Raw genomic sequence first — 25774 nt, 5'->3', positions numbered from 1 at the left:
AAACAAGGCTACTACTAGCCCAGACAACTCTGGTTCTGAAGATACCTCAAACATGAAAATTGACGTGAGGGCACAGAAAAAGAGGTGTTCTCCCCTTGAGGCTGCCACTTCACAGTCAGTTAGATAAGAAAATCCTCCCTGAAGTCAACCCGAAATGTAATATTTTGGAGGAGGCTGTGGCCTCTGCGGTGCTCCCATCACTGGAAGGTAGATGAAGGTGCTGCAATGGAACTGCAGATCAATATTCGCTGCTTCTACTGATTAAATGTTCTAGCTTCTCAAGTTTCTCCACATGTAATTTTACTGCAAGAAATTTGGTTATCCCCATAAAAACTGTTTTCTCTGCGCAATTATACGTCCTTTCGCCTAAATCGCCCATCTAGAGGTGGGGCACTGTTAATTATGGTCTAAAGCAAGTTTTAAATATATCATTCCAGCTGATGCCTCCAGAATGTGAAATTTCTATCCCTGGCACGCTTTTCTCGTTGGTCAATATATACTTTCCCTCCGGCGTGCAGGATACATGCCCACTACACTCGGTTTTGGCAAAATGCGGTAAAGTTATAGTTTTGGCTGGTGACTTCAACTCTCATCATGTATCATGGGGATCCAGGACAGACCAGTGCGGATAGCGTCTATGGGATCGGGCAATAACAAATAAGTTTTCGTGCCAAAATTCTGGTTCAGTTACATTTCTTCGCGGACAGTTTAGATCTGTGCTGGATCTTACATTTTCGGGTCCAGGTCTTTCCACATCCGCATTGGAAACGGTGAATGTTGGGACAACCAGCGATTATTTTCCAGTTGTGTTCGAAGTGGTAGTTCCGCAGCCCCTGTGGAGGCTTGAATCCACTCTTTTGTAGAATACCGTACAGTGAAAAATGTTTGCAGACCAGTTTCAAATTAAATGAAAATAATCCATTGAAAGCTGAGGATATTTGCTCAATCATAGATACTTCGCGCAATAGATCAGAGTTACAGTAAAAGGCACGCTATGGCAATGCTTCTACAAGTTGGTGGAATGACGATTGTTCGCGGGACTACAAGCGATATAAAGCTGCATGGAAACAACTGATGCATAACCAGTCTCCGAAAAACTGGAGCAGCTATAAAGTTATTGCTGGAACATTTAAAAGAACGGTATCTAAGGCAAAAGACGATTACAATGTCCGACATATCAAATTTGTGATATGTGGTACGCGGCAGTGGGAGACATAAACATATGAAGGCAGTGCGCCGTGCGGGTCGAAGAGGACACCGACTCATGGCAAATACCCGTGAGTTGGTATGTGCGTGGGCCCTCATCATCATCATCGACAGCGATTTGGGATCGTCGACAGCGGCGCCTCGAAACGCGTGGCACGAGAGAGTGTGGCCCGTGGCGTGAGCAGTGCGCGAGGTTCGGCGTTCGAGAGAAAAAGCTTCCTCGCTGGGCGTCCGGCCCATAGGAGCTACCGCCGCCCACGTCACTGTGCCGCACCCAAACCAGCGCTGTCACCCTCTGAGAGGATACCTCGCCCAGTCCTTCCGCTGGGCAACTGGTCCAGGATGGCTGGCGGTCATGAACCTGGCTGAACGAGCGTTCGGGTGAGTGGCCACAGGCCTACCCCGCCAGCTGTGCACGTGACCCAGTAGCTGCTGCTGTGGGCTCCCGAGCGAAACCGCGCCGGCGAGAAACCAGGGACGCGGAGGCTCCAGTATATCGACTGTGGCGCAGGGCCACCTGAGTTCCGCGAGGCGGTCCGACCCTGCTCGCCTACCCTGCTGGCCGACATCGGTTGCACGACGTCTCCGACATGGCGACACGTGCTTCCGCCTGAACTGTACGCCGGTTACACTTGATCAATACGTATATATAGCTGCATGTCGTCTAGAAGGTATTTCGGGAACTGTCGCGTTTGTGTGCCGTTTTTAATGTGTTAATGTCTTAATACAAGTCTGATGTGTGCTTGTGTTCCTGCGTGCTGCTTCTGCCTCTTTCTGGAGTGATCATGCACCCAATAACACCACGAACTGGCGAGCCTGCCAGGATTCACTCCTAAATACAGTGAAAGAGGGCAATTTCGCTTGAGCGCAGACACGCATTAGACGGCACCATGGATTTAGAGAAACTCGTCGCCATAGAACTCCAACTAGGATTGTCAGGCGCAGAACTTCGCAGGTGGATTGAACCCGAACAGGCAAAACAAAAGGACGAGAGAGCTGCGGAGCGAGAGGCAGCGTGAGATCCTCCAGCTAAAGCTGCAACTTCAGGATGGAGCTCGGGATGTGCAGACAGCGGCTTCTGAAATTCTCACTGCGCCCAGTACTTCCTCGTCATCCCTCAATCCACAGAACTTACTTCCTCTGTTCAACGAGAAACGCGATGACTTGCACGCCTATTTACAGCGATTAGAGCCCGTAGCAACAGGGCAGGCCTGGCCACAAGAAAAATGGGCTCTTGCTGTGAGCATGTGTCTGACTGGGGAAGCTTTAACAGTGGTCGGTCGGATGACTGTCGCCGATTCATTAGATTACCTGAAAGTAAAGAAAGCTTTAATACTGAGGTTCCAATTCACGGCTCAAGGCTACCAAGAGAAGTTTCGGAAAGCACGAGCAGTAGAGGTCAAAACTGGAAGACACTTAACAGCAAGGATTTCAGCCTATTTCTTTCATTGTGATTAATCCCGACAAGACGCATTTTGACCAAAGCGTGGACTCAATTTCCCTGTAATGTATTTTGCTCCTTGCTCTTTAAAGGGCCCCTCACTAGGTTGCATAGCAAATTTTCTTTATACATTCGAATGCTTTACGTGTCCTGAAGGGAGCGTTTTATCGCATAAGATTTGCAAATTAGCTCATTATTAGCCGAGATATATATATATTTCATTGAAACGAATCCACGATGTCAACAAAGAAAGAATGAATGAATGAATGCAATTTAAGGTTTTGCGTGTCATAACCACAATTTCATTATGAGATACGCCGTAGGGAGGACTCCGGATCAATTTTCACCACCAGGGGATCTTTAACGGGCACCCAATGCACAGGACACGGGCGTTTTTTTTTTTGCATTTCGCCCCCATCGAAATGCGGCCGCCACGGCCGCGATTTGATCTCGCAACCTCGTGCTTAGCAGCGCAACAGCAGAGCCACTAAGCCACCGTGGTGGGTCATCATTTCAGGAGGGGAGCGTCACCAACAACATAGACTAGTGGCTGGTGTTGATAACAAAATGAGCGAAAATGTAGAATCGCCCACTTGTCAGCATTTCTTGTATTTACTATAGGCTGACAGTATTCTAAAAATCCTAAACGTGCACTTAAATGTCTTACAAATATGTGTGAACATTGCATTCCATATAATAAACGGTACATATAAATATTCTTGGCTCTAACATTGTTAAACAATAACAAATAATTTGTACGCATTTGTCATCGTTGACAATGGTTCCATATTTGTGATATGATGTATAATTCTTTCTGTAGGGTCTGAAGTCTTTACATTAGCTTTGGTAGTTGCAAACAAGAATAATGCACAGTAGTTAAGGTGCGAAGTAAACAATCCGTGATATATTTGTATTTTGGCGGATACCGGGAGCTTGCAGCGTCAACTGGATACAATACCTGTCGCAGATGATAGCTCTCTGGACAAACAGTTAACGTGTGCATCCCAATTTAAAGTAGATGTAAAATAGACTCCAACAATTTTGTAGCTACATATCAACAATGTCTATTTGTCGACCCTCAAAAGTTGTAGTACTGTTCAATGTTGCTTACTTCTTCGCGTGAGATATCATTACTTTCGTCTTTACTGTACTGACCTTTAATTGGTCGGCCTTGGACACACGGATAACTTCATTAAAACTCGTTGCATAGGGATGATAATTGCTTTACATTAGACAAGGCCACACGGATGGTGCTGTCGTCAGCATATATAATGAATTTTTCCTTACTTGTATAATATCATAAATAGAAGCATTAAACAAAAGTGGAACGCCCCAGCATCTTCCTTTGTTGAACACCAAATTTATTGTGTAGGTCGAACCACGTTTGGCAATTTATACATTTGCACTGTTCTCGTTTACTGAAGTAAGATTGAAACAAATTCAGGGTACCACCGCGTATTCCATGATGCTCCAATTTGTCGAGTAATTTAGCGTGGCCAAGACAGTCAATCATCTTGCTAAAATCCGAAAATAACGCAAATAAACGTATATTTTTCTCCATTTTTGTAAAAGATGAATTGCTCTATATACAGTAAAGCTGTTTTGTTTTGATCTCCCCCTTCTGAAGCCGTACTCTGCATTCGTTAAAACGGAGAATATATCAAAAAAGCTCGTCTTGCGATTAAATACACCTTTATTAACTTCCTTAGAAATGGCGGGCAGTACTAGTATTGGTCTATAGTTGCTCGGTACATAACGACCACCGCCATTAAAAATTGCTGAAGCCCTGGCATATTTAATCCGTTCGGGAAAGCTTCCCGATTAGTACTAAATTAAATATCTGTGCCAGTAAATTGAAAGCAAAGACACACAGTGTTTAATGAGCTCTTCTGGAGATTTTTGACGTCAAGTGCTTCACTATCTTTCAAGCTAATGAGGGTATTGTACACCTCGCATTCATCAGAAAGCGGTATAGAAAACCTTCTTAAACCGTATTCTAGGTAACTTTTGTGGATGTAGATAGGGCAGTAAGGGAGGTGATTGCAGCGCTAACGAAGTGTTAACTTAAATGGTCTGCAAGCGATTTACCGTTAAGTTTGGAAGCATAGTGTATTATGGTGTTCGCGATGTTTGTTTTGCGTTGTCGATCCATGACATTGTTAACTATTTCCTATGTTACGTCACGTCAGGTTGCTGTCGACCGACATCTGGAAATAAACTTTAAAAGGAAGAAGACGAGGTAAACTGTTCTCCAAACGCTACACGCCCCTGTTGTTTGCAGACTTCCCAGCTAGTCAAATCTTCGTGCGTATCATACTCCACATGCGAGGCGCGCCTTGGAAGTAGAAGATAACGCTGGCAAGCATGAATGTCGCGTCCCAGATATCTGTTATGCTCGCTGACGCGTTTATACCAGGTGAGCCAGTCTTCCACATCCATGCCATTTGTGCTGGTGAAACTATCCGGGTCACGAGGGTGCGATACCCCTAGATGTGACGAAGCCTCGGTGGATGCGGACGGGGCGGCGTCGCTTGAAGACATCGCCACGGAACCGATGTGGCGAGAACAACGGAAATCCAGCGCAACCGAGCGTACCTCGCACCTCCACCAAGTGTGACGGTGTAGGAAATCTGCACCGGTGCTTAAACATACGCGGCAGCGAGGCCTCCTGGCCAGAGTATCGGAAAACAGTCAACCTCGTCTTCTTCCGTTCTTGCGCTACTGGCACGTATAGCTTTCTGTAACAATACGCGTGTTTTGCTAGCCTGAGTGTAGTATTTAGCTGGTTCCTAAAAACTTTATATTCTTTCAAAGCTATGTCGGAACCTATCTTTTATCGTCTTCAGGTGTAACTCAGCGGTCCATGGTTTTCTAGCTTTGTTTGAAGGTTCTAAAAGTTTAAGATCAAGTCTTTATGGTAAATTCGTGTCCGCCTCGTTCGCGTCTTCATTTTCTAACCCAGATGGCCAATCCTAATTCCTTAGTTCATGTTTAACGAATTCAAGTCTATCTGACGTAATTGGCTGAACGTTAAAAGCATCCGCAGGCCTTTTTCACGTATGGTATTCATTACGGTACATCAACAAAACTGCATTGTCATTGATCACTGAAGTCTGATGTAATTGTGCCAGAACTGTAAACTGTAGTGCCTACGTTAGTAACCATAAGATGAATGCCAGGTAATTAAGAATGAGTAATACGTGTTGGTGTGCTGATGCAGTTTTGAAAACCCAATGATAACAGTGTACTATAGAAATTCTGAGGGCTATCTTTAGCCAAAACATTAATAGTAAGGTGGCCACCGCATATTAGCCTCTTGTTATGCTTACGAACATAATCTCGAAAGGCCTTATTGAATTCCGAGAAATGCGTGAAAGGCTACTGTAAACAATGAAATTTTGCCAATTTGAACAATATTTACTGGGAAACTGATTGCCTAAACAAATAATCTACTTCCTACGGTCACGAAAATTCGAAGTTTCCTTTTCCATGTAACAAACATGATCAAATTAGGCGCACCCATCGAGCACTGAGCTAAACCTCCCTCTTGAGCTCATCGTCACTCGTAAATTCTTGAATAGTGGAGCCCAGGAGGTCATGTGAGTTACGTGAGCTCATGATAAGAACTGAAGTCAAACAGTCTCGAGCGTCTAAAGATGCAACACCAACTCACGTTTCCTTCTCTGCACTTCCGATAGGCTCCCTGGGGTCGAGAAACCTTCAAAAAAAAATCCGAAAATAAAGCATATACGGAGGATGGAAGTAGATATTTTTCATTTCATTTATTGCACCTTATATGCCCACGGACATTACACACAGTTTGTTACTGAGGAAGCAAAAGCTCTATTATGCATATGAAGAATGAGTTGCACACAGAGCGCTGACTATATAGCAAGCAAAAAAATAAATTGACATTTTCGCCTCGAAGCAATGAAACCGACGGCAAGGGGTCACTAACATAGCGCTCCTCGTCGGCGATGTTCTAAGAATACGCGGGGGCGACCATGCGCAACACTGGCGGGATGATGAGCGCCCATTCGCCGCGGAAACTCTGTCGCTGTGACATTACGTGCTCTTGTTTAATTCATCGACAACTAGAAGCACACGCACAAAGATTCTGCCTCCATCTCATAGCCTGCTGGTTAGCTGAGATGGTAGGGCGACGCCCTGAACAGGATATGAAGATAGGTAACAACGAGGTATATAAACAAGTAAATTAACTAATTAAGCGGGTGTTATTTAACTGTACGACTCTAAGCGACTATGTAAACAAGAAAAGGCCATAGACGTTTGTGTTGTCATTTCATGTGGTTACAGTATACCGGCACTGTTTTCATCATGTATAGAGCAGCCGAGCTATTAGTAGGAAATCCTACGGTAGATCGTCCGCCAAGGCATGGGGACGGATACCACGAGGTTTCGGCCTCACCTTGCGCCATCGGTGATGATGTCATCCGAGAGTTCTGGAGCTGCAACGGGGAATGGAAACAAAACACCATTAAACTGGCACCTCAGAAAAAGAGACAACTATCTATGCGGCAGCCGAGCAGCCGACTTGGGGAGACATTATAAAGGGGAACTGTATCAGTCAACTACACTTCAATGCCGATAATGCCGCTCAGATTCGCCAAGCCGGAAAAGCCGCAAATATATGCGCGTGCCGAAAGAGCCCCGATCTTCTCGAACATGGATTGTTTTCTTGTTTTCTTGCGCTTCGCTTGAAGTATGCAGCTGTCGTATACTTTTTATGATATAAAAAGCTGATGCCATGTGTGTGAATTTATATATTATTGCAGTGTGTTTATCCATTTCACATTTAAAGATGTAACTATTCATGAACTTGTAGGATGATCAGGTTGTAGCGATATACAGGTGTTACCGGAGTACTTAAAGTTCATATTTGTCCTCTATTTGGTAATAGTTGCGCTGACCAATCTTGATGTGCTTGTGTTTCTTTTTGATGGCAGTACACCCGCACTTGACGTGGGTCCTGTTTTAGACAGGATTAAAAGACTGGTATAACGCAGTAGAGACGTTCTCATGGCGAGGTTAATTGTTCCACACTGAATTCAGTGGTGTACCGGACCAAATGCACATCGCAAGGGGTGGAAGAAAGGAGGGACACGCTTAAAAAGAGCGTTCTTTCCACTCGTGTCCCTTTCTTTTTTTTCCCTCGTCCCCTGAGGTGTGCATTTCGTGCAGGACACCACAGAATTCTGCAGGGAAGTTACGACTAAGCGCTGTAAATGCACATACACGTTTTATAACGGCGTACCTTCTAGACGTTGCTAGCGTAGAGTCGTAGAGGTTTGGCAGATCTCTTGAATTAGCATTTGTTAATAATGCTTCTACTGACTTATTTTTTCTGAAGTTCATTCCTCAAGTATCCCAGAGGGACATTACATAAGGGGTGGACAATGAAGCCAATGGTTCGCAGGTAACATGTTAAGTAATGGCTCTCCACGGGCGCTTTAAATTGGGTGCAGTTTTTTAACATGGCGATGTGGGTGGGATGTTCGGTTGGGTCTTGTGCCGTATGTAGCAGAAAAGGCTTCTGAAAGGTCTTCGTACAAGTACACTCGGGATGTACGGCGTTTGGATTGCAATGGCGAGATGTCCGATTCCAGGCTTAGGCTTGAGCATTGCGCTGAAGTTCGACAAATGGACTAAGGGGCAATTTACAAAATTTCTGAATAGGCGAAATTCAGAAAAAAAATATCGGCGATCTTTTTCCGGCTTTCTTTTTTGCCGTAAGCGGTGAACTCCGTTGATCAAAACTTTCCGCTTTCCCCGAGATTTAGTTTCCCACTGGTTGAGGCCCTGCTGAGTGCTCACAACACGACCAGCAGCAAGAGAGATTTTTCCAGTCTTCTGAACTTTATGAAAAAAAAGGAGCACGCTTAAGCTTCGCCTTTAAGAGTGGAACGCTATAGCATTCAAAGATCCCTGACTGCTTCTCACGCTTCGAGGCACCTGCAGCTTATGTAACCGCAATGTTTACCGGGAAACGCTAGCGCCGAACACTATGCATGAAGGCGAGCTTTCTGGTAGAAACGGCACGCGATGATGATGATGATGATGATGATGATGATGATGATGTGGCCAACCCTTTGTATCGGGAGGACGTAGCAACTACGTCCACGCCAGGATGACGCCCTAAAGAAATTAAATTATGGGGTTATACGTACCAAAACCACTTTCTAATTGTGAGGCACGCCGTAGTGGGGGACTCCGGAAATTTGGACCGACTAGGGTTCTTTAACCTGCGCCTAAATCTAAGTACATGGATGTTTTCGCATATCGACCCCATCGAAATGCGGCCACCGTGGCCGGGATTCGATCGCGCGACCTCGTGCTCAGGAGCCTAACACCATAGCCACTAAGCAACCACGGCGGTTGATCACGCTCGACTGCGTACCTCGAGCAAAGGAAGTACAGGTAAGGAGAAGTAAAGAGGGGAACATCAAAAGAAAACGAAAAGAAAAGAAAAAGGAAAAAGGGATAACACGCTACACCAATAGGCAGTCATAGGGGCCCACCCGCAAGTGCCGCTCGCCAGCATTCGAGGCGTCCCTTTGTCTTCACGACTGCGTCTCCGTCTAAACCGCAGGTACCGTCCTCTCTACTAGTCTGTTCGAAGCTAAGACCATGGATAAACCGGTGCGCGACAGATGACCCAATACATCGTAGCACCACATATTCAATGTTTTCGTCCTCCTTTCCGCACACCGACACCGCGCATCACTTCCATCCTGGTTTATGCTTGTATGCGCACACAAGTACGCAGAGCACCAGCTCCTGTTTTAATGAGCAACCTACTCTTAAGGGAATTGTCATATAGATGCACCATGCCAGCATTGTTCTTATGACATCGGTACGCAGCCATTGTCGAATTCGCTGCCATATCACGCACCCAACGTGTTTCTTCTTTTTTTTTAAATTATGGGGTTTTACGTGCCAAAACCACCTTCTGATTATGAGGCACGCCGTAGTGGGGGACTCCGGAAATTTTGACCACCTGGGGTTCTTTAACGTGCACCTAAATCTAAGTACATGGGTGTTTTCGCATTTCGCCCCCATCGAAATGCGGCCGCCGTGGCCGGGATTCGATCCCGCGACCTCGTGCTCAGCAGCCGAACACCATAGCCACTGAGCAACCACGGCGGGATGTGTTTCTTCTTCATCCTGCACTCGTTCCCGCGCCTGTTTTACCCAATCCACCGGAGAGTTTGCACTGATATGGCAGCAAAAGAGACCGTATTTACTTTCTATGCGCTAAAAGCGCCTCACCCACGGTGTGCACATGCATGTCGCTGACACGTAATCACATACACGCCATGCCCACGACGAGGCACTACTCGAGGCATGTCGAGCAGGTGGCCATGGCATGCGTTATTACTGACCGCCTCCCGAGGCTCAAAGCTCGGCGAGCCAAGGTCTCCCTGTATAGCCTCGTTGGCCACCGCACCATGACATCCGAGAGCTATCCGACCAACGTCTCACTGGCGCCGCTCCAGCCACTCCCGCGTGCGCGCCGAGAGGCAGAGCACAGCACGTAAACGATTTTCGATAGGTCGCGAACCATCACAAACCGATGACATCCCCACAGACATCCATCGGTGACGAAGTATGCACTGCGCCCGATGTACCTTCTGGTGGAGGATGTGCTCTTGGTGGCCACAAAGCTCCGGTCCACTTGATATTTGCAGTCCCAAGTATCTGTATGCCGAGCACGCCGTCGGAGCCTAGTCTCCTTGCGTTATATCGCCATCATCCATGCCTGGACGAGGATCAATTTCCCCTTGACCGATGTTAATGAGCGCTTGTAGGTCCTGAGGGCACTCTATCATTAACACAAGGTCATCAGCAAAGGTGAGGCCAAATAATTTCGACCTCTCATCCACGTCCACCTTACTGAACTTTAGCTGGAAACCGAGACCACTACTCAGAAGTTTGCGTTCTAGGTTGGCCACATACAGAATATATAAAGCAGTGAGGACAGAGGGTATCCCTGTCGTAGTTCCCTCATAACCGTGACATGTGTGGATAGTACACCCCCAAAAGTGAGCAATGGCAATGTTGTTTCTGTATAGGCGCTACCTGGAGGTGTTGCAAGGATAGGGGTACGCGGCTCCATGGCCTCCGAGATTAGTGCGCGAGTGCGCGCCAGTCGGCGCGCGCAAATCATGGAGGCCATGGCGGCCCTATGAATGGTGGAACTGCTGGAAAAGTGGTTTGTGCTGATTACACCTATGCCGCTTGTCATGTGTCTGCTTTATCGGGCGCGTTCGCCCCGATGTGTGAAACGTTGTCTGTCCGTGACCTCACTTGTCACATGAGTGCTTTCTATATAGATATGCTGCTTGCGTGAAAGAAAGGTTGTTGTTATCGTGCTCGGCATCCGGCAAGGGCCGCACACCACTGTTTTAGTTTCGCGTAATATAATTATGTTTTCTCGTGTACTCGAATTGCAACCTGACGCTATCCTGTCAGCAGATTAGATAGTGTTTAGATCGTACTTAGCGATTTCATTGACGCATGGTACTTCGAGCAATTCAGTTATTTCAGTAAAGCCTCTGCGCCTCTCAGATGACCTACGCGGTTGTGGTCCGGAATAATTTTTCTTCAAGCGACGACCGACGCCGACACCGAATTTTTTTGCGACATGGGGTATTTAACGCTGTGCAACGTTGCCCTAGTCATGCCGTCACACAGATTAGCTATACAAACTCTACAAGAATTTGTCGTAGACAATGAATGGATAAATTGCTTGCGAGAAGTAGTTAATTTGAAATTTTAATGTCCTCTCTGATCACATGATCTGTCCAAGGGTACCTCTGTTTTTCTCGTGGTCTCACGATGTCCTTCTTTCTTTCCGCCGTGGTAGACGGACGTGCTCTGTTAGCATTTTGCCATTACAAACTCTTGACTGTGTTCTGTATTTTCATCGCCTTTCTTTTCTTTTCTCCCTACATATGATATTGGGATAGTCGGCTTTGTTTGTCGGCAGACATCCCTTAATTAAAAATTTATAAAAAGAAGCATCGAAAGCGATAAATGTTTGCGCTTGACACGGTGCATGCTGTTTTCTATGCTTCCATCTTGCGCACAGTATACAGCGATGTGTTCGTCGTACATTTGTAACGTAAAGTAACGAGATAGTTATTAAGGAAGAAATCGTCATCCACTCGACTTTAGCGTGAAGCTACAAAGCCCTGTCATGATCCCTGTCCTTATGCTTCAAGTTCTCGATTTATTCTCCCTCAGGCTGCGATCTGCTAGCCTCTTGGTTAGGTTTGATAGTAGAGTGGCCACACCGGTAAAGCGTGAATCCCGGGTTTGACGCCGGACGTGGACGTAGTTTTCTTCAAATGCGAAGCTTTCTTTCTTTAGAAACACTTAAGAGTTTGTAGTTTCACGCTACCGTTAGGTGGATGACAACTTTCATGAGCCTTTCCCCGCCTTCCGGGCTTTCAAAAAACTGATTTGTTATTCGAAAATTGTCTTGTTAACACTTACTCCTAAAAAATGCAACTAGCCTCTTCGCGTCCTTTGTCCCCAGCGCATTGACAAGGTCGGCGGCCTCCAATTTCTTCATATCCGCCTTACATCGTACGCCCTTGACTCCAAGTTCTTGCATCAGGAATAGCATGCGGTCATCGGAGAGGAGCGGCAGGGCCACTTTGATCGCAACGACTAGGTCCTTGATGTTGACCGCCATTTGCTCCGAGGGCCTTTAACTTTGGCAGGAAAGGATGCTGCTGCGCACGGAACGCAAAAAGAGCACATGCATCAAGTACTGCACTCGCTCGCGCACCAACCAATTGGACGGAAGCTTCCATCACACACGCCTTGAAGCGAAACGGCTGCATTTAGTTTGCATATCTCAACGAGCAACGCTCAGGAAGTTGAGAAATTATAGTAAACCATTAAAACAGCATTGTCATCGTAAACCAAGAATGCCTTCAAATGGACTATTTATAGTCCCGACGGGTTCTCTCACAGTGGTGCTTCCTCTTAAGCATGGAAAAAGATGATATAGCTTGCGCCATTATGCTTCAACTGGCGATAATAATGAGTCTGTATAATTGTTTGGGGTATATAATAGAACAGTGAAACAATGCTGAAGCGTCCATAACCTTAAGGGAACGCTACGGAAACTGCACAACATCTTCAAGAAAAACCGGTTGTGCCATACGCCACTTGGTGTGTGCTATACGTGAACATTTCCCAAATTACATCGATCGCCGTCACTTAAATCATCTTAAAGCAGTACTGAAAGAAGTACTGGCTCCTTTATAAGTAGGAGCACTCCTTTCAAATTACTACTGCTATATTGCGCTGCGCAACACGTGAGCACTTATTTCAGTACTTCGTATAGGAACATAGAGAGGAGTACTGACTCGCCGTACGGAGTGATGCAGCAGCATAGTTAGTCAACAAACAAGCCGAACTGAATGCCAAAACTTCCCGATGTTCTGCTACCACCTGACCATTGCCTGCTTCATGGCATCATGATATATTAACACCTGTCATTATGTATCCTCCCCCCCCCCCCTTCCGTAGACTCGATTTCACTCGCTAAGTTATCGCTCAGCGCGAGACATGCCTGCGTGATTTGGAACTTACTCTAACGTTGTTGTTTTTTCTGTAGTGTATTTTGTCGCCGAACGCAATGTAATCAGATAATATGCGCACTGCGAATAGTGCTGTATTTTGGGGAAGGTATGCGAACACCCGCGATTACACTGGAGCCTTCGATGAGTCATGTATAAAAGTCGACGCGCTTTACCCACAGATCATATTTCGACGATCGCCGGCTGTGCTCGCCGCTATCAGCGTGCGTCAAGCGTCGCTTTGTTTTGTGGATACAGGTTCGCCCAATAAAGAATTATTTCGTGATGCAGTTTTGCAACTGTGTGCTTCACCGTTACTACAATGCAGGGGCGTAGCCAGGCGGAAGGGGGGCTTATGGGGCTTCAGCCCCCCCCCCCCCCCGAAATTTTTCGTGCTGTCCATGCACCTCCGACCAAAGCAACCCCGGTGCCGGATATCATTTTGGATTTTGTCTAGAACGTCTTTTTCACGCTCGAAAAGCCATTTCACCGCAAAAATTGCGAACTCGGGTTGGATTTCGCGGCAAAGCCCATGCATCGGGAGTCACATAACGCAAGCAGCCCCATCCGAGCACAAAGTTTCAAGGCCGTTTTTATGGCGAACGGGCTCGCCGCGGCATATCGAGGAGGCCGCGGAATCTACACTCTATCATGGAATCTGCAGAGCGCGTGGATGTCAATTCCGAAACTCTATGGGTGTAAAGTTCACATAAACTATTGATGTGAAAGGTGCATTGACATTTCCAAACGTGTGGTTTAGATTTTGAATTGGAGAACTTTGTAAGTTTGATGTTCCCATAAATATTTGACGCCAAAGGTTCATTAACTCTTCCAAAGTCGTACGTCGGGCCATACGAGACAAGCCAAATCAACGCACTATCAGACAAGTTGACAAAGCCCGCAGAGACGCCCGATGAGACGAAGAGTAGTGGTGGCTCATTCGTATAATTCATGTATATGAAAAATATGAATTTGTTTTTGCACCTGCGCCAAAGCATCCAGTGAAGACACTAAAGCCAGCGACGGTAACTACGTTCTTATTTATTTTTCTACGTTGACTTTTAATCGCGAGGACACATTGAGCCTCTTCAATTTTTTTGTTCTCGCTTCCCTACCCGCGGGCTGCCAGAGCTAGTCAGAGCGCATGCGTTTTTCTCGTGTTGCCCCGACCACCGCGCGGCGCACTTCGGTGCGCGTTCGGTTTTCTCTGGCCGAGTACATTCTCTCCTGGCAGAGTTTTGGACGCTTTTTAGCTAGCAGACGAGAAAAAGAAACAATGGTCGCTCGCCGCCATCACTGCGGGGACTCAACGGATTGCACCGCGTTCGCTTTAGCGCAACCTCTTCAGAAAGTCTTGTCTCGCCGGAGTAGGATACCGAGCAGTATGCGTATGGTCCTTGGTGGACCAAGCGTCTCGTGTTTTCTTCGATATTCCTTTAACAGCCACATTAGTTGCCCAAAGTAGGCATTCGATTGTGACCAACATACTTGCCTTTGCATTTTTTTCATTACGGTGCCCCCGCCCCACAAAAGGAAAAAGAAAAGACGTTGTTGTGGCGCAGCGAATTGTCGCATGTTGAAAGTTCTATTTATTACTTCTTTTGCGGAAAGTAATGGGCCATGGGACGCTTCAGCTGACGGATACTGTTATTATATTACTGCGATAGCAATTATATGAGCACTCTAGGCGCATTCCTGCTGTCGCCGTCACCCTCATGTTCCGCATAAAGTCGAAGGGCGATAACGTCGTGACCGCGTGCCACATGCTGTATGTGCGAGTGAAAGCGTAAGGAGGCATGGGTGACAACAGTGGCTCAGCCTTGCGTGCTCAAGGGAGAAAAGCGGGGAGGAAGCGCGCCGCTTTGCGTCGCGCGCGATACATCGGGGGGAGTGGATGGAATGGGGGAGGGATCTAGGATTCTGTGAATCTGTGATTGCGCAACATGTTTATTTGGCTTGTTTGACCCATTATATACTGTGACTTTTTCTTAAATATGTAGATTTATTGGAGACCTATAGGTATGTTTAGATATCTTGTTGCGAGGTTTTGTGCATACGTGCAGTGAATTTTGTTTCCAGTGGCACTTTTTTGCCCTTTGTGAAGCTGTAGCTTCGCATTTCTAATGTACCTGGGCGAGTCAAAGGAAAGTGAGCCTACCCACCCTGCGCAATCGTAGTTCTCTTCATTATCTGCAAGGCCTACGCGTAGCAGATAGGCATCTCTCATTTACAAAAGTGACACGCAGGTGTGAAAATAAATATTCTTTAATGCTCTCATAAACTGGGTCGAACATGCTTGCGTGACGTAATGGACGCTGCAGAAGTTGAGCAGCGTGGTGCCGTGAGGTTTTTGACAGCTTAAAGTGTTTCCCAAAAACAAACTAGTCACCGTATGGCTGCCGTGTGCATTGAACATTGCATTTCATTGGCCACTGTGAAGCGTTAGAACAAACGGTTCAAAAAGGTCGTGAAAGTTGTAAAGATGATCCCAGACCGGACCAAAGCCGTCGTGCAATCAGCCCTAACAAAAGTGCAAAGGTTGATGAGCTGATGACACAAGAACGGAGGATAAGCATGGATGAACTGGCAGAACGTGTGAACATCAGTCACGGTTCGGTTCACCGTCACCATTCACGCCATAATTCATGAACATCTCGGTTATTGGCTCTTGTGTGCGCAATGGATGCTCAAGATTTTGAACCACCGCCAGAATACGGAGAAGTTCGGCGCTGCATTTACTCATCTGACCCGGTATCACAATAAGGGTGACGATTTCTTGTCTACGATTGTGATCGGAGACGAACCATCATGCCACTACTACGAGCCTGAAACACGACGGCAAAGCTTACAATGGAAACATTCGAATTCACCAGCCCCAAAGAAAGCAATAGCCGTCATTTCCGCCGGAAAGGGGTTGTTGACTTTTATTTTTTGATCGTCAGGGTCCATTACTGATAGAATTTGCTCAATCTTGAGAGACTATCAATTGTTTCCGATATTATGAAACGCCGGATCGGCTGCGTGTCGCAATCAAGAACAAACTACGTGAAAAATTGACGAATGGGGTCATCGTGTTCCACGACAATGCCCGTCCCCACATCGCTGATGTATTTAATACAAAACTGGCAAAGTTCAAGCAGGAAACGCCGCAACATCCGCCATACAGCTCAGACCTGTCGCCTTGCGACTTCCACCATTTTGGGGCAACCGAAGAAACAGCTCAAGGGAACCAGATTCATCTCGGACGATGACGTCAAAGTCATTTGCAGACGTTTTGAAGAAACAACCGCAGGAGCTTTATGAGACGGGAATTACGCGACTCGTTAGTCAATGGGACAAACGTCTAAATGCTCATGGAGGCTACTTTTAAATAAAGTACCCCGTTCGTCATATATTCGCATTGTCTCACTTTCATGTGACTCGCCCTCGTATATTCTGCAGAACTCCTGCTTCTTATACGTGCTCCCTGTTGCGACTATAATTTCGGTGCAATTACTCGCGATACATGACCGGTGACAGCTGGTCCTGCGTAATACAGTGGAATAAATGACAGCGTCATTGAGATTTTTCACTGGCCGTTGCATATGTACAAAAATGTAAACAAGGATCTTGAATGACAAAGTTTCATTAGCATATTTGTCTTCAACTTGTTGATTTCATGGCCTTTACATTTATCAAATCAGCGGCATGCACTGCTTTGCTGGTTTCGAACTGATGTAGTTCTAAAGTTCGTGTGATATCTTCTTTACTTACTAAATAGACAAAAACATGGAAGCATTGACATCAGTTATGTTGGGCGCAAATTTTGGCACATACGAGTACAATATTTTATAAAAAAATACATATTTTACTTGTATTGAGAGTGCGTAGCGTTCAAGAATTCGTTTGCAGCATCTTTGGCAATGGCAATGCAGTTATTCATGTATTTGATCCCTAGGCAAACTGTTTAAGAGGAAGCTTTAGCTCGGGCCCAACTCCGACGTGGCCTATTCAGATACATGTAAAACGCAGAAACGCTTTTCTGAGATAACTCCTGAATTGCTTTTAAAGAAATTTTTTTGCATTTGAGAGAGTAAGTGAAATCCTAGTGACTGTTGGAAGCGGAATTTCGATTTAGGGCCCGAACTTTGTCTAAAATATTTTGAAAAATTCGAAACTTAGAAAAATACAGAAGCACAAAGTTTACAAATTAATAGCTCTGCATCAAGAACAGTTATCGCGGTTCTGTAAACGGCATCGATTACATCATTCAAAGCGGACAAATTCAGTATGTCTATTTGTATCTTATGTGAATTGGTTACGTTGTGTACAAGGTTCTGCAAAAGCCGTATTTCCATAAAACTTAATTTTTTGAGACTCATGTTTAACATCAGTTTTGTCCGCTGTACATGTACTATTATGTGGAATTCATAGAATTGTGGTATCAATTTTCATTGCTTATTTACAGACTTGTAAACTTCATTATTTCGTTTTCTGGAAATTTTCGAATTTTGCCAATTTTCAATAAATTATTGACGACCTAAATCGAAAATTCGAAACAGACTATCACTAGAATTTAGGTTTTTCTTGGAAATGCAACAAACCTCATTAAATGTGGTGAAGTGGTTGCCGAGAAAAACGAATTCTCCTTCTACATGTATTTAGATGGGAGCATGCGACCCAGCAGCAGCAGCAAACGACCTTATTGGGGTCCTGAGGAGCTAAGCGGGGGCCTGCAGGTCCCTACCCAGCCGCTGGCTAGTCCCATGTCGGAATAGAGAGGCCATGCCTCTCCGCTCGTTCACGGGCCCTCTGGACAGCCAGGAGCTGGACGTCCTGTCTCGGGTCTGTGATGGCCTTCGTCCAGTCTTCTTCTGTATTAAAATCCTATAACACAGGGCACTGCCAGAGCATGTGATTTAATGAGCTAAATTCAGTGCCGCAATCTGGGCAGAGTGGATCGATGTCCGGGTGGAGCTTGTTCAAAAAGCCCCTAGAGGGGTAGGACCCCGTCTGGAGCATGCGAAGCGTGCTAGCTTGTGGCCTGTTGAGCTTATGATGGGGGAAAGGAAAACTCTGCCTATTCCCTCTGTAATGAGAGGTGATTTCATGAAAGGTAACCAGTGAATCACTGTGGACGAGCTCTCCCGAACTCACCCGAGACACCATCCCGTCGCGGCATACGAAACCTCGCGCACGGTCGTGGGCTATCTCATTGGGGTTCAAATGACCCGGCAATACGTCTGGTCCCATGTGAGCTGGGAACCAGACTATGTGGTGAACAATGTCACAGGGGTGTTTGCCGTTTAGAATCCTGGCTGCTTCTTTGGCTATCAATCCCGATGCGAACGCTCTAACGGCTGCTCGGGAGTCCGTGTACACCGTAGTGCGTTTTGAGTCCACTAATCCGAGAGCTATAGCAGCCTGTTCTGCCACATCGACCGAGGAGGTTTTCAGCGAGGCTGCCGAGAGGAGTTCTCCCCTGTCATTGACTATAGCTACGGAGAACTTGTTGGCACTAGCGTGTCGCGCCTCGTCAACAAAGGTCTCCGTTCCGGATATGTTCTTTAAGAAAGTTCTAGCCCTCGCTAACCTTCGACCTTTATTGTGTTGGGGGTGGGCATTTCTTGGAAAAGGGTCTACAATAAAGGAGTTCCTTGTCTGAACATCAAGTTGCGTGATATTTTCCTGATTGAAGCTAGGACGGAGGCCTGCCGCATCCAGAAGTCTTCTGCCTGCTTTGGAGTTCGATAATCTAATAATTTGTGCTGATCTTTGTGCTTCTATTAATTCCGAAGTTGTGTTGTGTACTCCCAATGTCATGAGTTTCTCTGTGCTAGCCGTGATTGGCACGCCGATCACCTTTTTGATACTTTTGCGCATAAGCGTGTCTAATTTATCCATTTCTGTTTTCGTCCAATTGAGGGCTGCGACTATGTAAATGACATGGCTGATGAGGAAAGCATGGTGAGCCCTAAGGAGTATATCCTCGCCTATGCCACCTTTCTTGTTGGACACTCTCATGATTAATCTAATAATGTTTTCAGTTTTCGTGGTGAGTTGGGCTATAGTCTTAGCGTTGAATCCCTTTGAGTTTATTGAAAGTCCTAGTATTTTGATAGTCTACTCTCGGGATGGTGTGCCCATCTCTGGTACGAACGCTAATTGGCACCTGATCGAGTGGGGTGAGTCCCCTAGCACCTCGTCTAGCCTGTCTGTACAGCAGGAATTCCGACTATCCAGGCGAGAGTGCCAGTCCCGTACCTTTCAAGAAAGACTCTGTAACATCCAGAGCCTCCTGTAGAGCTTGTTCGACCGTAGCCTCCGATCCTCCAGGACACCAGATTGTAATATCGTCAGCATATAATGCATGACCTACGTAAGGAATTGCTGCAAGGCTATCCGACAACTTGCGCATTGCTATATTAAACAGAAGGGGTGAGATAACTGCCCCTTGGGGAGTACCCCTGTTTCCGAGTGTGAAGTATTCCGAGACTGATTGCCTCAACTTTATGGCCGCCGTCCTGCTCTCGAGGAAGGATGCAACGAAGGAGGAGAATTTAACTCCTAAGTTCAAGGCCGATATCTCCTGAAGGATATAGTCATGTGCAATTGTATCGAATGCCTTGGATAGATCCAGTGCGAGGACGCCTTTTACATCTTTGCTTTGAGAGTCGATTATCTGAGTTTTGAGCAGGAGCATGACATCGTGCGTTGAAAGCAAGGGCTTGAAACCAACCATATTGTACGGGAATAGTTCGTTGCGCTCAATATGTCTCGATATCCTGTTATGCACTGCATGTTCCGCTGCTTTGCTAATGCAAGAAGTAAGGGAGATAGGACGGAGGTTCTCCAAGCTGGGTGATTTACCTGGCTTGGGGATTAAGACCACTGTGGCCTTCTTCCAACTCTCCGGTACAACGCCTTCCTCCCATACCTCATTTATCTCCTTCACTAAAGCTTGAATTGCTTTGTCGTCCAAATTTCTTAAGAGCCGGTTTGTAACTCCGTCGGGGTCTGGGGCAGACCTTCCGTTTAAATTTTGCAGCACTTCCCTGATCTCAGCTTCCGAGAAGGGGACGTCCAGCTCTGGGGCAGGCGCGCCCTCATACTGAGGGAGGGGAGAACCTGGGCTTTGGCCAATGGGAAGGTATTTGTTCGCTAGTTTCCGAAATATGGAGGCCTCTGAGATGCCTTCCATTTTTTTCTTATTAATTAATCAGTCTATGACTAGTCTCTGATTACATTTAGATTGTCCATCGTCTAAGAGATGTTTGAAGAGGGTCCATTTGCCTCCTTTGGGCATTTTTCCATCCGCTGCCGAGCAGGCGTCTCTCCATTGCTGTTTATTAAGTTCTGAGCTATGCTCCTCAATGAGTTTATTGAGCTCCGCGATCTTTTTCCGTAGCCTGCGATTGAGTCTTTGTGTCTTCCATCTCTCGAGGAGAGAGCGCTTGGCTTCCAGGAGATTCGCTAACCTTGCGTCCATCCCTGGGGCATCAAAATCCGTAACTATTTCCTTGGTGGCCTTCTCGACATCCATTTGTATCTGTACAAGCAGTTCACTGAACGCGTCGTATACTGCCTCATCTTCACCTCTTATTTTCCTAAAGTGGTCCCAGTCTTTGTATTTATAGGTTTTGGGAGGAGCTGCTATTATTTCCATCCTGAGTTCTATTATGTAGTGGTCGCTCCCCAAGTTCTCCTGTAAGTTGGACCACGTGGCCACAGCATTTCTAGTGAAGCTGAGATCAGGGGTCGTGTCTCTGGCGACCGAGTTTCCCAACCTCGTGGGGAAACGTGGGTCCGAGACCAGCGTCAGGTTTAGGTCTGTACTCGCTGCAACTAGGTTGGCCCCTTTCTTTGTTCGTGTTACATAACCCCAAGCCGGGTGGGGAGCGTTGAAATCTCCTGCGACTATTAAGGGCTGCGATTTCGCAGTGGTTGCGACCCTATTTAGTAGTGAGCGGAGATTATGCTTATGAGCGGAAGGAGAGCTGTACAGGTTGAGAATGAAAATGTTTCGTCGAATTTTTCCGTGGGGGATGATTTCAATTAACTGTGCCTCGAGACCGGATTTCTTATCCGAGTTACAAATTTTGACTTCATGCTCCTGAAAAGAGGTGTCTTTCCTGACGAATGTGGCGATACCTCTGCCATTTTCTCCTTTTTGGCTAACTGAACGGTAGCCCGATAAATTTACCTTCTCACTAAGTGTTTCTTGCAAGAGCAGGACGTGCGGCATTATCGCTTGTGCTTTGATGAGCTGCAATAGAGCAGCCTTGCGCCTTAAGAAGCTGGCGCAATTCCACTGCCAGATAATTACGTTTCCGGTTTGTCCCGCCATTTTGATTTCTATTGAGCTAGCAGAGCCTGCAGGGGACTCGTGTTATCGGGATCCTGCTGTACGTTTTTAGCTTTTGCAGTGGTGCCAGTGGAGATCCTTTTGATTTTGCTAGCAACTATCATTTTCATTTTAGACTCGAGGATGCCAACTCTACTTGTTAGGTGGTAGATGTTACTGTCCATATGCTCGACAGTGCTAGATTGAATAGCTAAGGCCTCTCTCATCTGCGTGAGCGATTCCTCAATTACCTTCAAAGACGCGAGTATGTTTGGTTCTGGCTTAGGGTGCTGAGCGGGGGACTCGTCAGTTTGCATTGGCTCTCTTTCCGTGGTCGCGGGGGGGGGGGGGAAATAGCTTTGCGCTTATTCGACCCTTCTGCTTGAACTGGGATGGGTAAGGCTACTTCGCGAGGTTCACGCGAGTTGCGGAAGAGCTCGAACTCAGCCCTCAGCGTTCGTAGTGCCTCTTTTAGCTCTGCATTTTCCTTCTTAAGCATTAAAATCTCAGATTGCTCTCTTTTATGCTCCGGCGAGATGCCCTGTGTTACCTTTTTGCCGCTTGAGATGCTCATCCTGGCCTTGTCTGCCCAGGACATTGGTTCCTGGATTCGGACCGTGGAACCCGATCGTCCTCTCGAAACGGAGCGTCTGCTGCTATTGTCGCGCCCACTGGAGCGAGAGCGCGATCTGCTGGATCGCCCTCTGTATCGGGAGCGGGAGCGTCCTCTCGATGCCGATATGTTGCGGTGGGGGGAGTAGAAGGGTTTCTCTCCTGCCATTGCTTCTCCGCCGCTAACTGTGTCGGAGCCACGCGGTCCTGCCGCCCGCTGCGCGTGCTGTGCGCGCCTGCGGCGCCGCCGTCTTTGGCGCACGATGTATGGCACCTGGAAGCGCTGTTTGCACTTGCGGTCTGCCGTTTGGTGTGCCCCACCACAGATGGCGCACTTGGGATCACATTGATGATCCTCTGATGGTGTGAGCATGCCACATCCGCGGCATTTTTTCTGGTCTTCGCCCTTCGGGCAAATGTCGGACCTGTGGCCCAGTTCTCCACACGCATAACAAACGTCTACTTGTCTTCGATACAAGGAACAAGGGTAGCGAACACCATCACATACGACGTTTAGGGGGACCTTGTGTCCGTCGAACAACACGATCACTGTTGTTGTCTTCTTGATTCTTCGAACTCCCAGAGCGCCGGGGTTTCTCCGGTTGACGATCATCTCCGTCAGTTCTGCGTCACTGATGTCCACGTTGATTCCGCGGATCACTCCTTTACATGTGTCGTCCGACGCAGCCACGTAGGCCGCCACTTCTATGACGACACTTGCCATACAAATCTGCTGAACCTTGGCGTAGGCGCGCGCGTTCGCCTCGAACGGCGTGGCAACCACGAGAATGTTCTGGAAGGGGTTCGTGCACAATGTGTCGTCGAACACCTGTTCCGCTGTTAGGGAAGCCGCCTTGGCGAGCGCACGCTTGAAAATAATAAGGTCCGTCTTCTTAACATCCAGCCCTCCACAAGGCCTTATAATGGTCTTAAAGTGATTCCTAGGAAGGTTCGCGATTCTGGAAGCTTCCACAACTCGTCTCAATACCTTCTGCGGTGCGGCATTGCGGGCGCCGCCATTACCGCTTCCTTTCGCTGACGTGGGCGCGTTAGGATCACACCGCTCGGCAAGTTTCTTCTTCTTGCTCACGACTTCGATCCAGACTGAGCACTCCACTTCCTCCGGATTGATTTTCATGCCTTCTACAACCAAGGTATTGGGGTTGGAGGCCATTTTCTAGCTCGACGACGCGTTGGGCGTAGGCTCGAGGCCTGCCCGACCGCCCCGTGTGGTTTGGCTCGTTAGGCGTAGCTGCGCGCCAACGTGGCCTGCGGTGGAAAAGTCTCGGAAAAGTGCGAAAAATCCACCCACCGGTAAGATTTCGGTAGCCGCCTGTTCCGTGGAGTAAACTGCGTCGATTGATGCACAGTTCCTGTGGGTTGAGGCAAGAAATATGGTCCAAAAGGTTTGTAGAAACGGGAGCCGACGCGCTCGCACATGTGCGTTCGAAAACGTCGTCTTCTTCCCCCCTGCGTGGAGATGTTTCGAATCGCATGCGACCCAATATTTCTTTTTAGGGGGAGGCCGAGCTGCATTGTGAGCCCTCCCCCCCGAACGTAATTTCTGGCTACGCCACTGCTACAATGTGACAATATGCATCTCCGTGGAAACAAAACCTATACTAGGCCCGTATTCACAAAACTTCCATATGCTACAACTGTTACAGAACATTCCAACCAATCGTTACGCTTGAAATATTAGAGAAATTGCCCAGCCAATAACAGAGAGCACTTACGAACGAAAAGCATTGTGAATCCGGCCCTTGGTTCCTATAAAAGCTACTAAATTGTATTGCAACTATGTAGTAACGGTAAAGCATTAGTCAGGGCCAAACTATCAGTCAGGAATACAACTTTTTGTTGGCCGCACTTGTGACAGGCAAGACAAGTAATACTCGCAGCACAATAGGGCCGAATACAATCGTCCATATTTATTTACAGGTCAAGCGCACCGGATACTATACATGATTACACGTGACATGGAAACTGAATCTGGCAAAGTTCAACACGCGTACCGTCTGTAGTGAGGGTTGCTTACTAGGGCTCTTTGAGGAATTATCAGGCCTTGCCTGGGATATTATTGGTCTTAGTGAGGTTAGAAGAACTGGTGAAGCTTCTACAGTGCTGACCAACGGCCATGTACTCTGCTACAGAGGTATCCTAGATAACAGATAATAAAGGGTAGGATTTCTAATCCATTAGGACACAGCGGGAAGAATTGATCAATTCAACAACAATAATGAGAGGGTAGCCATCGTCGTAATAAAGCTGAATAGGAAGTATCGAATAAAGATAGTACAAGCCTACGCTACAACCTTCAGTGATCATGATAAAAAAATATAGCAGCTTCATGAAGATCATGAATTAGCGATCATGAATTAGCGATCAGAAAAGTGCAAACTCAGTGCAATGTATTCATGGGCGACTTCAATGCAAAAGTAGGGGAAAAGCTGAAAGGGAACAAGTAATTGAGAACTACGGCATGGATTCTAGGAACAATACAGGAGAGACGTTGGTAGAACTGGCAGAACGGAATAGGCTCGGAATAATGAATACCTTATTTAGGAAGAGCAGTAACAGTAAGTGGACCTGCAAAAGCCCTAATGGAGAAACAAGAAAAGAAATACATTTCACACTCTCTGCCGCTCCTAGCATAGTGAAGGATATAGAATTCTAAGGTAGGGTTAAGTCCAGTGACCATAGCGTAAAGTCTAGGATTCTTCCAATTTGAAGAGAGAGAATGAAATTAAACAGGAGGAAGTAAGGGTAAAACAAGACACAGTAAGGGTAAAACCCGTCGAATTCAAGCTGGTGCTCGCAAACAAATATGCAGCTTTAGAACATGAAGACGAGATAGCAGGCAATTAATGAAGCCGTAACTAGGATAATTTCAGAAGCAGCAACTGAAGTGGCAGATAAGGCGCCAAGGCAACCAATAGGTAAGCTCCCTCAAATAACGAAGGACTAATGAAGAAACAACAAAGCATGAAAATGTCTAACTCAGGAGATCAGGTAGACATCGCTGATTTGTCAAAACTGACCAACAAGAAGAAAGTAAGGGATATTCGAAATTATAACGTGGGAGACATTGAGGAAGCAGTAGAAAATGGCCGAAGCAAGAAATCAGTGAGAAGAAAACTTGGCATTGGACAAAGAAATATATATGCACTGAAACATAAGCAGGATAATGTCATCAGCAATTTCGACCATATAGTAAAAGCAGAACTCTATACTGACCTGTACGGTACCCAGAGCAGCCATGCTACCTTCATGGGAAGTAGTGATGAACAGGATACAGGGGCTCCAATAATTAGCGATGAAGTTTAAAGGGCCTTGCAAGACATGACCCAGGGAAGGCGGGCAGGAAAAGACGGAATAACAGTCGATTTAACCAAAGATGTAGGATATCTCAAGCTTAGAAAGCTTGCGGCCCTTTATGTGCAATGCCTTATGACTTCATGAATACCAGAGAGCTGTAAGAACGACAACAATATGCTAATACAAAGGAATTCAGGGAGGCGGTAATTGAATAATTATAGGCCTATTAGCTTGCTTCACGGAGTAAGACATACAGGA

General features: G+C 46.6%; 2 protein-coding genes across 7 annotated transcripts in view; one reads left to right on the top strand and one right to left on the bottom strand.

The window, feature by feature from the left end:
• The window catches only part of LOC139059660 (uncharacterized), a 43386-nt gene extending 31000 nt beyond the window's left edge, over positions 1 to 12386 (bottom strand). The window contains exons 1-3 of the mRNA XM_070538084.1: positions 12167 to 12386; positions 7077 to 7116; positions 6321 to 6365 (exon numbers count right to left, since the gene is read on the bottom strand). Coding sequence (XP_070394185.1) covers positions 6321 to 6365; positions 7077 to 7116; positions 12167 to 12368 — 287 coding nt within the window. The 5' untranslated portion in view covers positions 12369 to 12386. The remainder of the gene's footprint in view (positions 1 to 6320; positions 6366 to 7076; positions 7117 to 12166) is intronic.
• LOC135895879 (ensconsin-like) overlaps positions 1 to 25774 on the top strand; it is a 438594-nt gene that overhangs the window by 78677 nt on the left and 334143 nt on the right. Inside the window, exon 1 of one of the 6 annotated variants that reach the window (XM_070538083.1) lies at positions 1382 to 1587. The exons of the other annotated variants lie outside the window; for them this stretch is intronic. The gene's annotated coding sequence lies outside the window, so the exon portion shown is untranslated. Of the gene's footprint in view, positions 1 to 1381; positions 1588 to 25774 lie in introns of those variants that run through there. 6 annotated transcript variants of the gene reach the window in all.

This window comes from Dermacentor albipictus, chromosome 4 (assembly GCF_038994185.2).
Source record: "Dermacentor albipictus isolate Rhodes 1998 colony chromosome 4, USDA_Dalb.pri_finalv2, whole genome shotgun sequence".
Classification (NCBI taxonomy): Eukaryota; Metazoa; Arthropoda; class Arachnida; order Ixodida; family Ixodidae; genus Dermacentor; species Dermacentor albipictus.
This window is presented reverse-complemented; position numbering and strand designations above follow the sequence as displayed.